The sequence below is a fragment of the Strigops habroptila genome, chromosome 4 (assembly GCF_004027225.2).
Source record: "Strigops habroptila isolate Jane chromosome 4, bStrHab1.2.pri, whole genome shotgun sequence".
In the NCBI taxonomy this organism is placed as follows: Eukaryota; Metazoa; Chordata; class Aves; order Psittaciformes; family Psittacidae; genus Strigops; species Strigops habroptila.
Window position 1 is genome coordinate 3,345,592 of NC_046358.1, and position 13,583 is coordinate 3,359,174.

Consider the following 13,583-nt stretch of genomic DNA (forward strand, 5'->3'; position numbering starts at 1 on the left):
CTTGATGACAACACATTCTGTCAATATATCTGTGTAATCTCTGTAAAAGCTTTAACTGAAAAGCATGGAAATGTACAGAACCAGTCAGTTGATCTCGCATCTGTAATGTTTCATTTTAAATTGTGTTGCTTGGTTCGTGTGTGCTTACCTAATGAAAAAGACTATTGGGCTGCAGAATTAGTACTCCTCAAGAGATCTATATTTTGATCCATATCTTAGAATTCTCTGCCTAATGGCCTTTAATGTAGGTATGCACAGTTTTAAAAATAGCAGGGCTCAGCCTGCTCTCTTCTACCTACTGTAAATACTTATAAGGTGGTTCATTCAGAATTCAAATAAAGATCTATTGTCTTCTCAGTGCTTGCATAATACCACTGTACTCCTGATCTGAAAAAAAAAAAAAAAAGAGGATTTATTTTTAGGATTGAACATAGCCTCATGTTTTTATAAAGTGTTAAACTGGGAATTGTTTCATTGGGGTCTAAAGCATTTAATCGCTTCAAAGGTCAGTGTGGCAGATGAGCACTACTCCAGGGTGCAATTGCACAAGCACTTGCAGCAGGAATGCTTCAGCTTCCTTTGCTCTTCATGCCTGTCCCCACATACAGGTGAAGCTGCAGGAATAGGCCTGGCTTAGCAATGCAGTTTGTCCAAAAAGCATCCTGTTCTTTGGGCTTCCCTGCAAGGAGCCGCTCAGAAGAGCTGAGGGATGCAACAGCAATGCGTGGTAGTACCAAAAGGGTGCTTGTCCACAACTTGTCCACCCACTGTGCTGCCCATCACTGGCCCAGCAGTCAGATCACAACGATAATCTGTGGAACCATTCAGTGTTAATCATTTCACTTAAATGATCCAGATTAAAATGGTCCTCCTGGGGTTTCATTCCCCTCCAGAGTCAGCTTCTCAGAAGGGCCCCACAACCATTAGTGTCTCTGCTGAGTGATTGCTAAACTGGTATGGGGAGGAGCGGTCAGCAGGGGAGAGCAGAGGAACAAGAGCCTGTTAAACTTGCTTTTGCACTGCAGAACCACTGCTTGAACGCGCAGCTTGGGTTGCATTTCTTTTCTCTACGTGAGCAAACCAGTTTGCTGAGACCTCAGAGCAAACCCCAGCAGAGGTGGGTGACTGGATACGTCAGAGATCTGAGGAGAAAGCAGCTTTGGTTACAGTGGTTGAGCAGTTTTAGCTTTTCATGCATGCTTTCATCTGTGAAGGGCACATATGCAAGAGATGTTCCATTAGTATATGAGTGACCTCTAGTTTGCTATTTTTGGTACCTTATTTTTGGTGCTGGCTCTGTACCATAATTTATAGGCTATAATAGCATCTGAGAACAAATTAAATGCAAGAGGCATGTTCATGAAATGAATGTTAAGATACTCCCTGTTGCACTTCAAACTTCATTTTAATTTTACTGAATTTTAAATTAGAACATATATTTTTAAAGCTTTGGAATTTGGTAAAGAAAAAAGAAATCTTTCCTGAGTTTATTTTAAGGAAAGAAACAGCAAACATGACAGAAAGTGGATGAGCTATTGGGTCCTAATGGACCTCAGATACACGAAGTAAGTCCATGCTGAGAAGGTAAAAGGTGTAGCAAATAAATACAGTGCCAACAAAACTAAGGCAAGAGGTGAGGTGAATGCCAAATCCAACCTCTGTGATTAAATTAGGCCACCCTTCTCCTAAGGATCACTGTGAACCAGCCAGGTGACATAGTTGGCTCTGGCATACTCCTGAGTTACCAGGGCAGGGAGAGGGAAGAGGAGGGAGATTTGGTAGAGAAAGGAGATGAAATGTTAAACTTTGCCCAGACTCTCTTCCTACCTATGGACCAAACTGTGCCCAGTCTCCATGGTTGGAGCACTAGAGCTTGTCCCCAGGTTCTTCTGTCTGATGGCTGCGCTGTTTGTGCCGAAATGGAGAACTGAGACCTGCCCAGACAACCACTGCACATCTTTATGTCATCTTTGACATCCCCAGACCATTAAATATCCAGTGAATACAAGTCACATTCTTTAAAACAGGTTAAACTATCAAGTGGAAGTCCCCATCAAGTGGAAGTCCCCGTTGTCTTGTATCAATAGATACCAGTTTGGTGTAATAGCATTGTGAAGATTCCTCAGAAATGGAAACCTTTTCAGGTGTGTGTATGAGAGAGGAAAACAGATGTACACAATTCACTTGAGTTTTTTCCCCAAGAGAAGTTGGGAGGTGACAAACTGCCACCTCTTGCACCTGAAAGCCGTTGGACAGATTCATCCTAAGTGTCATTTAATTGATTGCAGTACACTGCAGTTCAATCAACTGCAATAAAGTTAATTGAACCTCTGCTAAGAAATGGGACTTCAACCAAATGAGTCAAAATAGTAACAGGTCCTGATTAATGAAGACAATTATTTCTAATAGGAATGGGCCTAAGTAATTGAGTGATGCTTAAATGTGCTGTTTAAGGTGGTCCTATGAGGACAGGAGTACTGTTAATTTCAACAGCTTACAGATTAGATGCAAATAGGCAAAATGCAAAACTTTAGAGTAAAATGCTGGTTTAACGTGGTTCCACCTTTTAAGCCATGCCATGGGTAAGAGATAAACAGCAACCTTCAACTCTGCTGCTTTTCTTATAGTGTATGCTTTCAACTTTGACCACAAGCTTGACCACTGTGCTCTGTACGGAAGCAACGCTGTTGTTTGTGCTTCTTGGCAATGTTTTTAATGGGACAAAATAAGATGTTCTTGAGAAAACATTTTGATATCTTATTCCGTTATGTTTTCTAGTAAGGCTGGATTGTTATTGGAAACCCTAAGTAAAATAAGCTGGGGATAAGCAAAGTTCCAGTAAAATACTGTGTTTTCTCATGCTGTGTTTGTGAGCATATATATGTAGATGGTCACTTAAGCAAAAATCACGGCTCTTGCGGAAGAGGGTCAGGGCTCTTGCAGTTGTTATACCAACACTAGGATCAAAAGTTTTGTTAATGAACTTAAACTCCCAAACATTTTCCACTGGTTGTGTGTAAGTAACTCTTTCAGGTACTCAGAAATGTCTCTGCTCCAGGTCAAGGGCTCTGAGGAAGGGGGTAACACCAGCATTCCCCACTTAAGTCCAGTAGGTTATTAGAAGAAAGTACATTTTGTGTTTCTCTTGAGAGGTCAGACGTGGGTGCAGTGTAGGTTAGGTGAAATACAGGTGGACATACGACCATCTTTGTAAACTAGTTTGAAGTTAGACACATTAAAAGAAAGCAAAAACCAAAACCAAACGCTCCTGGCTTTGAAGGGGTGGACTACTGGTGTGCTCCATTTGGGTCTTAGGCTCTTTGTCGTAATAGGTTATTAAAATGCTTGTTCAGCCAACACAGGACGTTACTCCCATCTGATACATTTGTAGTATGCATGGGGAGTAGCATGAAACCAGCTATTGAGGCTTCTGGCAGTTTGGCACAGGAATAAAGGATTAATACAAACTAGTCACAGCTAGGATGGAAATTAGAGGAAAAGAACGTTCTTTCCAGAGGTTCTGGGCCTAACAGGAATAACAGGGACAAGAAATCTAAGAAGTTCCAAGATGGAGCTTAGCTAAATGTTAAGAAACAAATTATGTGATGCAGTTGCCATGACAACAAAGGAGTCTGGAGTTTATGAGCTGAGATGCCTCTTCATTCCAGTGCTTCTATCAGAAATAGATGTTCCTAAGCACAGCTCAAGATGTGCAGTACTGGTGCTACTCAGAGGGATGAAGAGATGCAGGCTAAAGCCTTCCGTAGCAGCGGGGCTCAGCTATCTCTAGGCAAAGACAAGGTTCTTGCCGCAGTTCAGAAGACGACAGCTTTGTCCCTGCTGAATCTCCTGCAGGAAGAGCCTGGTGACTGCTGGAGCGGCCCTGCAGATCCTGGGCTTCACCAGAGAGACTGTGCTTCAGCCTGTCCTACTGCCCGTGCTGGGAGCAAGCCCCAGGTAGTTCACAATCCCTTGTCATGGGAGCTGCTGGAGAAAAGGCACAATGTTCCCCCCGTGTGGAAATAGGGGGAAGTGTGGTGGCAGGATGAAATAGAAAACCTCAAGACATGGTATCTCCACAGGGTCTTTTCCTTTAAATATCTTTTAGCTTGTTTGTTTACCCCAATATTTGAGCTTGTGCAAAGAAATTTGTGCTATGGCAATGCTACTAATGATTTTGATCCTTCTCCTGTAATTCATATGTGCATCTTCTTCTGAAAGGCTTCCTTATGATAGGACAAGGGGTGATGGGTTCAAACTGAAACAGGGGAAGTTCAGGTTAGATATAAAGAAGAAGTTCTTTACTGTGAGGGTGCTGAGGCACTGGAACAGATTGCCCAAAGAAGTGGTAAATGCTCCATCCCTGGCGGTGTTCAAGGTCAGGGTGGACAGAGGCTTGGGCAACATGGTCTAGTGTGAGGTGCCCCTGCCCATGGCAGGGGGTTGGAACTGGACGATCTTAAGCTGCTTTCCAACCCAAACCATTCTGTGATTCTTCTTTTGAAGAAACCCCATAGAACTGCAGAGTTGTTGAGGTGGAGGTCACCTCTGGTCATCATCTAGTCCAGTTTCTTGCCTACTGGCTCCATCTTCTTTACAGCCTCCTGTGCATAAGGGCCACTAATCCAGGCAAATCTATGAGGAAGCGGATTGCTATTACAAATTTACTAATGCAAGATTCCAGATGGAGTTTCCTCATGCTGGTATCCCTGGTTCTGTGTTTTGGGGGAGGTTTAATAGCACCTTTTAAGTCAACAGTGCATAAAGTCTTTGAAGTATCTTTTAGACTCATTACATGAAATGGGCATTGGTCAAATACTAATCACAATCAGAGATGTTTGTGTTGGAGACCAGAATGTAAAGTAACTTCTTATTTATATTAGTAGGCTTTCAGGAGTTTCCAGAGACTGTTCAAGGCCTATCTCAGGACTTGTTCAAGTAGATGAATAGTTGAGGCCCAGTGGACTGAAGCCATCTCCTTTTGTCTTTTTGTTTAAACTTCTGTGGCATGATGTGAATAATGGAGCTTACAGATAGAAATTCATGAATTAATTTCCATTATGGGACTCTTTTATATATTACATTACTTTCTATTTTAGTCTAAGACACAGATCAAACTCATGGGCCAGCTTTTTGAGACAATGGATCTTGAAATTGTTTGTGGTTAAATGCATTTCATAAGCACATAAAATCTCGTATTAATCCAAAACATCTTTTGGATTTGGACCTTTTTGACTTGCCTCCTCATTAGGATTTCCAAACTCTATCAGCAAATGTATTATTCATTCAGTCCTTTCCTGTAATACTCAGGGGGAAGTATGCTGCCAACAGAATTTGATCAAATTTGCTTTGCACAGAAACCTTTCCAGGTGGACTGTCCACCTTCATGCTGCTCATGAGCCTGTTGATGCTGAATTACAACAGAAGGCAAGCACTGGTAAAAGCATTCAGCATCTAGAGTGAATTTAGGGGGGTTAACTTAAATCAAACAATAGATTTTAGACACTGAATATACTTGTAAAGTGCAAATTTTGGACCTGAACTAAGTTTGTGCTATAGACAGCTCCAGCTCATCACAAAGAGTTCAGGCCAACACAACCTCAGACACCACGACCAGTTGCTGGTGTTCAGTGAGTGACAGAATGTTGCAGCTGACCCCTGGGTTAGCAGCACCGATACGACAAGTGAACAAATAACTTTCCAGGGACTGTTTAGGTCACTGTGTCTCACATTTTAGCCTACAGAATGAGAACACTTCACAGATGGGATATTCCTGCTGCTTTGTGACATCCTGAGACAGTGTTATGTGCACATCTGTGTAGTTATTGAAATGCAAAAGTATAATCTGAGCCCACAAAATTACTCGTGTGCTATTTATTGTGCTGGTACAAATTGTAATTGGGTTAATGTGTGTTCTTTACAAAAATGGGGGATTTTTAAGGAGCATGTAGGCATGGGTTGTACGTGTGTGTAGCAGGTTTGGGGTTTGTTGTTCTTTCAAGTACTTCAATGGACAGAAAGAGCTTCTGGGAAGCCGGTTGTGACAGAACATGCGTTCACAACTGCAAGGTGAATTTGTTCACCATTGCACCCATCGTCTTTGTGAGCAGAATGATTGAGTTTTGTCTACTTAATTTCTATTGAAAATGGTTGACTACTTTTTCCACTAAGAGAATGTTTGGATAATGGAAGGATTAGGATGATGCATTGAAGAAATTAAGATTTTTTTATTATTATTATTAATAGAACAAACTCTGCAAAGGTCTCTTTCTCTGGTAGTGTTTTTTCTTTTGCACCTTCCTACGGCAAGGCTGCTCTGGTGAATATGTTCCAGCTCATGCATCTGCTGTCCTACCATTTGCAGGTTTGATTGTATTATTTTTATTTTATTTTATTTTACTTTATTTTACTTTATTTTCTCTACCCCAGCATCTCGGGGACACTCATGAACACACCCTTTTCCCAAAAAAAATCCATATTTTTCAATAATAGCATTTGTTTTTTCCTCCCCTAAATCTGCCCATGTAAGTGAACTAAATCCATGTATTTACACAGTGAAGAGTCTGTTTGCAATCAGATGTTGCCTGGTGGGGAATGTGGCAAAAGAATGAGGACCCATCCAATTGTAGCTTCTCTGGGGAATAAATGAGCACTGTAAAGAATAATACACTCCTTCATTTACTTTAAGATCTGGAAATACATTTATTTGGGGGGTGGAAGGGTAAGTTTAATCTTCAGGGAACAAATTTCAAGGTAATTCTACCTCTAACCTTGCTCCTGCAGTAAATACCAGCTGCCCTGTAGGCAGCATAGTGATCATTTAGTGGTGTGCCAATGTAGTTATGCACGAAACAACCAGTTTATGGTTTTCAATGCCCCTCAGCAGCATCTGTGTGGCTGCACTGCCTCGCATATTGCTGTAGTCCTCTTTCTCCTGCAGCATATGGAAGCTCTTTGTGGCCTCTGATATCACCTAAAATGTCTTTGTAAAAATAGACCAGGAGAGAAGATACCTGATTCTGCTCCTTTGTGCTCACAGCAATCACCTCATGTTAAATACTGCTTCTGCCTTCCTCCCCTGCTTCTGGCTTCAGGCCTTCTCTTGTGGTACCCTTCCCAGCCAGAGTACCTCTCTCGAAATCACCCATCAGATGATTTTGCTGCCTTCCATTCATACTCACTATAAACAATTGCTGCCATACCCTGTCCTTCTATAAACTTATTCCATTTCATGAGCTGTTGTCCTTCTCATCCCTCTGTGCTTGTCTCTGGGTTGCCTGAACAGGAGCATCTTTTTCTGGGTAAAGTTCAGAAGAAATTTATTGATGTCATGAGTGTTCATGCATCTTCTGTGTGGAGAAAAAATACGATTGATATTTTGCTCTTGGAGACCACATCATTATTTATTCTTGAGTAAAGTTTCATTATTTCTATTGGGGTTCGTGGGGCTTAGATGTTGTGATGTACAAATGCTCAGTAAGATGAAGTCAGAGCTGTGGACCTGGATATTAAAGACAGTGCAGTTTATGACTGTCAGTTTGTCACTGGTTTAGTCCATGCTTTTTAATCATCTCTTGAGAGAGTGGCCATGTTGGGAGAGAGAACTCTTCATTGGTGATGTTCAAAGCTCTTTATGCAAGAGGAACATCATTTTTGACCACAGTCTTTGGTTTGGAGCTTTAAGCAGGTGTGAGTCCTGGCTGTGAAGCACACTGAATGCAAGCCCCAAAGCTCTTTCAGTTCTCCAAGAGGGTGTTGGAGGGAGCAGCAATGTGTCTGCTGTGGTCGCAGTGGTGGGGGTGGAAAGGAGACACAGCACACTGCTTTTTGTCTTGGAGAACTGACTATTTCACACTCTAGTGTATTGCATTGCTGTAGGAAGCTGTGAAATGACAACTACGTCAATAACTGATTCCACCAGCTAGGAGAAAGGAACGAAACCTCTTAACTCTGCGGAGGTGATAGCAAGTATTGTTTGCTGTCATGGAGGAATATTTAGTGTCTTGAATGTATCCAGAAGTGTCTGGAGTGAGCAGCTGTGTGTACCTCCACTTATGGCTGCAAACAGGTTCATCCATATCTCCTCCAAATACTGCCCAATTATGGAGTCAACCAGGTTGGAAAAGACCTTTAAGATCATCAAGTCCAACCATTACCTCAGGACTGCCAAGACCCTCTAACCCATGTTGCTAAGGGCCTCATTTACACAGTTTGTGAACACTCCCAGGGACGGTGACTCCAGCACTGCCCTGGGCAGCCTGTCCCAATGCCCGAGCACCCTTTGGGGAAGGAATTGTTCCTCAGCTCCATCTAAACCTCCCCTGGTGCAGCTTGAGGCCGTTTCCTCTTGTCCCATCCCTTGTTCCTTGGGAGCAGAGACCAGCCCCCTCCTGGCTCCAGCCTCCTGTCAGGCAGTTGTAGAGAGCAATAAGGTCCCCCCTGAGCCTTCTCTTCTCCAGACTGAACCCCCCCAGGTCCCTCAGCCGTTCCCCATCACACTTGTGCTCCAGGCCCTGCACCAGCTCCGGGGCCCTTCTCTGGCCCCGCTCCAGCCCCTCAGTGTCTCTCTTGCAGTGAGGGGCCCAGAACTGATGCACAAGTGTTGCTCTGCCTTTCTCTGTGCCAGCTGCCGTTAAGTGTAAGCTGACCAGCAGTGGTGTGATCGTGTGGGGTGAAGGCTGGGGAGCAACTGCCTCTTGCCTGTGGCCATTGCTCTGTGCAGGGTCACTCGATCATTTCCACTGAGTGGTTCACTCAGGGTTATGTTACATGAAGTACATGAAAAATGATGGTATAAGCCTGGTGGCTGGTAATACTTCAAGATATCGACATACAGAGCATTGCACACTACTGGCAAATTATTTTATATGGAAAAATCGTCTGCTATGAATTTCTCTCATTTCTGTCTCCACTTGCTCTTAAGTCATCACTTTTCTGCCTTGTAACATTGTGCTGCTCTAAAAAACCCCGTGTACCTTGATTTTACAAGGTAGAAAAAGTGCTGAGACATAGAGCTGAAAAAATCTTGATCTTCGCAAAAGTCATCTTCCTTTTAAACACTTCGAGAACATTTCATGCCTACCCAAAGAGAAAGTTCAGCATGAGATAGCTCAGCCTTCCAGTTTAGGCTAATTTTTAAAGTCCTTGAGTCTATAAGATTGTATTATTTCATGAATTATTTCTCAGTAACTTCCATCCCAGAGTTTTAACCAAATGATACTAAAGCGTGAATTTCAAGAATATAAAGTCCTGAGGCTTTTCCTGAGGGTTGGGAATGGATAGAGGAGAGTTATTGAAAGTGTTGGCTGTCCCAGGGGACAGTTTTCCTTGCGTTTGCCTTATTAGCTGACCAGTTGCCATTTGTGTCGCATGGAACCAGCCACAGCACGTACCTACTTCTATTATCTATTTTCCATTATGAAGGACATGGGAAAGAAAGTTCTGTGCAGGGAAGTTGGGGGAAGAGTCAAAGGAAAAGAAGAATGTAAGGTTTTGCAGTGAAAGGTTACAGAAAATATGCTGAAAGATTGGGTTGAAGAAGAGAGAGACACAGATTTGTGCCTGCAAACCGACTTTGGTGGTTTGGCTGTTTGTCAAACATCCTTCAAGCAAGAAGATTTTTTAATGTTTCAAAGAATGTGATTCACATTTAATACCAAGTACAATACCTCCAATGCAATTACATGGATATCTGGTTTTCCGCTTAGAAAAGTTCACTGTGTCCAGCCTGTTTGCAAAGCCTGGATGAGGTGCAGTAACCATTCCCCACTGCCAAAGCTTGAAGTGGAAGCAGAGAGAGAGTCTCACCACATTATTCACGCCTGCTAAAGTTTTGCTGAATAATAGCGAACTAAAAGTATCAAAGCAACCTGCTGGAACTCTGGTGACTTACTGTTTATACTGACCCTTTCTGGAGTCATTTGGATTAGATATAAAATATTGAAGGAAGGTTAAAAGAACTAGAGACTCTGCCACTGAAATCCCATCTCCTTGTAAGCTATTGACAATTCCAATGTTGTGGCTTTTTAATCATGCTACAGGTTTACTCTCTGAGGTGCTGAAGTGCAGATGAGGTCCTGCACTGCTGATTTCCCGATTCTTTTGATATCAAATATTCCTGTAAACTCGAGCTTAAATAATCTTCAGCTCTCCCATCAATATTTTTATCTTTACAATAGAAATCTTTAGGGCTCCACCTTTTGTAACTGTGTCTTTTAAACAAAGCTGCTAGAAACAGTCATTTACAGGTTCTGTTTCTGAGGCAGCTCTAAAAAACGTGTCATATATATTTGCTCTTGCTCTAAATGTTAAATATCACTGCACATAGGGATGTGAACAGATGGCGTGCTGCAGAAGCTGTTTGTCATTGTACACGTTTATCACTTTACGCTAGTGTACATGGGTTTGATTAATACCAACTTCTGATTTATTTGGAGGTGCCTATTTTTGACAGCAGTAGGGATTGTATTGTAATCCACACTGGCTTCCAGTGGCTTAAAATTGAGATCCAGTAAAGGCAGAGTAGATGCCTCCTGTAGTTCTTAATTACATGAACTTTTCTGCTGTGGAATAGAATTACCTGGTTTAGGTTTTGATACTGGAAGGAATTGGGAAGTAAATGGATAACTCCAATTGCTAAAATGTTTTAGACAGATAAAATTTAGACGCCATTGGTCCAGCTAAATGAATAGATTTTGGGATTAAATATCAGATGCCAAGAAGGTGTAAAATAAAACAGAACAGCAAGAGGCTTGTTCAGATCAATATTCTTTTATATCCTCCCCCTACAGAATGGGAGAACTTCATATTTGCCTGCTCAACAGGTCTGGATGTTCAGCATGTGTTACACCTACCTCACTGTGCATGAAACTCAAAAAGCATCTCAGGCTTGTAGCCATAGCACACAGACCATACTTTGAGACTTCTGACCTCAGCATTGTGTTTAAATCTGGTTTACCAAGATGTTCTTTCAGCATAATGCATTTTGTCTCAGCTAAAGCCTGAAAAAAGACAAGGTTTTCGTTTGGTACAATGGATGGAAAAATGATTTTGAGTTGAAATCGTTCTGCTGCTGCTTGTTCTGCTGAATGGCAATAATATTTAATGAGAGAATTTGCTCTAAACTGTAAATTCTTCAGAGTGTGAGATGCCCAGCCTGTCAGAACAAATAGAAGAGGCTAAAAACACTTTATTTTGAAAATGACTGTTCATTTTGGAAGGCACTGAGCAATCTCAGTGAAATATAACTGAGTCAGTTGAATTTTGGAGAGAGATCAACTTCCCAGCATGGATTCTGGCAGCATCTTTTCTTCACTCACTCTATTCCTCAATATCTTTTATGCTCAAATAGCACATGCAGCACTTATATGCAGCTGTCATTCAGATTTCAGATAGCTTTCAGTGACTTCTTCTAGATTGAATGAATAAATCAATTACTTTTATCCATGCTTGTACACAGGTTTTATGCTTGTGCTTTCTTTTATATCAATTAATATTATGGAAAGACGTATACAGCCAAAAATGATGATGCAGCACTAGGAATTACCCAGAGAATATGTATTTTTAAGTTGAATGTTGCAGTGCCGTTTAAAGTTTAATTGGCATGACCACAATAGCTGGTCAGGGCTTCATCCACTTAACTCATCTTTAGCCACGAAGACTGGTTTGCACTGCTATGGCCCTGCTGCCTTTGCTTCCAGGTCATTAGATCCTTCCAGAAGCTTCCAGAAGCTGGGAAATGAGGAGAGTGCATATAATAAAAGAATATCTCTTAAACATGAGTTTACTTCAGAAGTGAAAAATCTTTGTTCCTGGATGATCTGAATAGTAAAAGTTTCATAATATCTCATTGGTTATGTTAGAGAGCATAAAATGCATTTAAGTGTTTGTGGATAATAGAATCATGAATTACTCTCATGTAAGAAAATATTTTTAGTGTATGAACGCAGAGTTGTAGCACACTAATTGTTGGGAATAAAATACATAAAGGGAAGGCTTTGCTTGACCTCTTTTCATTAACTTCTTTTAAAACCTGGCAATTATAACAAAATTAGTTGCATATTTCATGAAGATCTAGCTTTGTTTTCCTGTTTTCATGTCAGCTCTGTGCTGTTTCTTAAATACATATTTTTATTAGAAGACAGTAATTAGAAATTCTCTCTCTTCCTGTTCTTTCCACCTTCTGTTTCTCAAAGAACTGATGTTTTCTGCATGTTGATCTAAAAGACTGTTCTCTTGCTTTGCAGGTTAACAATGAGAATGTGGTGAAAGTTGGCCACAGGCAGGTGGTGAACATGATTCGACAAGGGGGCAATCACCTAGTTCTTAAGGTTGTCACAGTAACCAGGAATCTTGATCCAGATGACACAGCTAGAAAGAAAGGTACATTTTCCTCTTTAACTAATGGAGTCTTTTTGGTCTTGCTCCACAGAAAACAGAGTATGGACACGAAATTACTGGTTTATAAATCCTGATTTATGGACTTCACTGTTAAAATTTGAAATACCCTTCCATTTAATTTAGAGTAATTTAATTCTGTTGACTTACGCATTAATATATGACAAAAAGGGTAATATTCCCTTGTCATGCCTGCCATAACATTTCATCTTTATGGATCTTTATACATTCATATGTTTGAAGATCTTGTATTAAAACTCCTTGCAGTAGTGAGAGAGGAAAACCAGAAGGAAGAGATTATCTTTTATGTATTAATTCTGAACTGAATTGCCCTTAAAATCATTGAGAACTACTGATTTTGCAAAACATGTCTTTTAGAAAGGACCTCTGTAAGAATAACAAAAGTAAGAAATAATGTATAGACTGAAGATCTGGTAAAAAACAAGTACATTTTCATGTATTTTTATTAAGAAAGTTTAATGGAGATTATGGGTTAACCTACATCCTAAGGTTGAGCTACTCCCTTAAGAATTTCAATGTGTTTCCCACCCACTCACCCCAAAAAAAAAACAAACCAAAACTTCACCAAAAGACAAAAAGAAAAAGGATTTTGCACTATTTCCTTCACCTTAGATACCCCTGAGTTTATTCAGGTAACAGCTACTGTGGGAAGTCATTAGGCCCTCATAATTATCATTAAACAGAAAAGATTGCTGCTGCTAACTAGTGTTCAGTACAGCAGCAGCACATTTGCGAAGATTCCTCTTCCTCCCACCAGTTTCTGGAATTGTCACTCACAGCCACTTGGCTTTTCAGCACGGGGTGGGCTACAAACTGCCACCCAAGGGCTCCCTCTTTGTCCTGAGTGAAACTTTGTCTACACTGGGAGTGTTCTTGACATCTGCTTGTTTAAATTAAAAGCCCTTTGTGGAAAAAAGGGCTATATGAAAGTAAATCGTGGTCCTGTGTTATTTTTAGTTTGGTGGAATTACTATTCACACATTTTAAACAAACCTTCCACCTCTGCCTTTTGGGATGTGTCACATTGGCCTGCAAGAAAAGTGCTGTTGTATATAATCCGAAGGGATGTCACTTCTATAAAAACAAACCCAGATCTTTAATCTTTCCAGAGCCTTCTACTGGTAATGTGTCATTTGCCAAAAAACTTCCCCTCTTCAGTCTTGTCC

At 41.1% G+C, this 13,583-nt stretch overlaps 1 protein-coding gene across 6 annotated transcripts in view; it reads left to right on the top strand.

The window, feature by feature from the left end:
- SHANK2 (SH3 and multiple ankyrin repeat domains 2) overlaps positions 1–13,583 on the top strand; it is a 351,561-nt gene that overhangs the window by 295,629 nt on the left and 42,349 nt on the right. For all 6 annotated transcript variants that reach the window (XM_030483283.1, XM_030483282.1, XM_030483285.1 and 3 more), the window contains one exon: positions 12,246–12,381. In XM_030483283.1, coding sequence (XP_030339143.1) covers positions 12,246–12,381 — 136 coding nt within the window. The remainder of the gene's footprint in view (positions 1–12,245; positions 12,382–13,583) is intronic.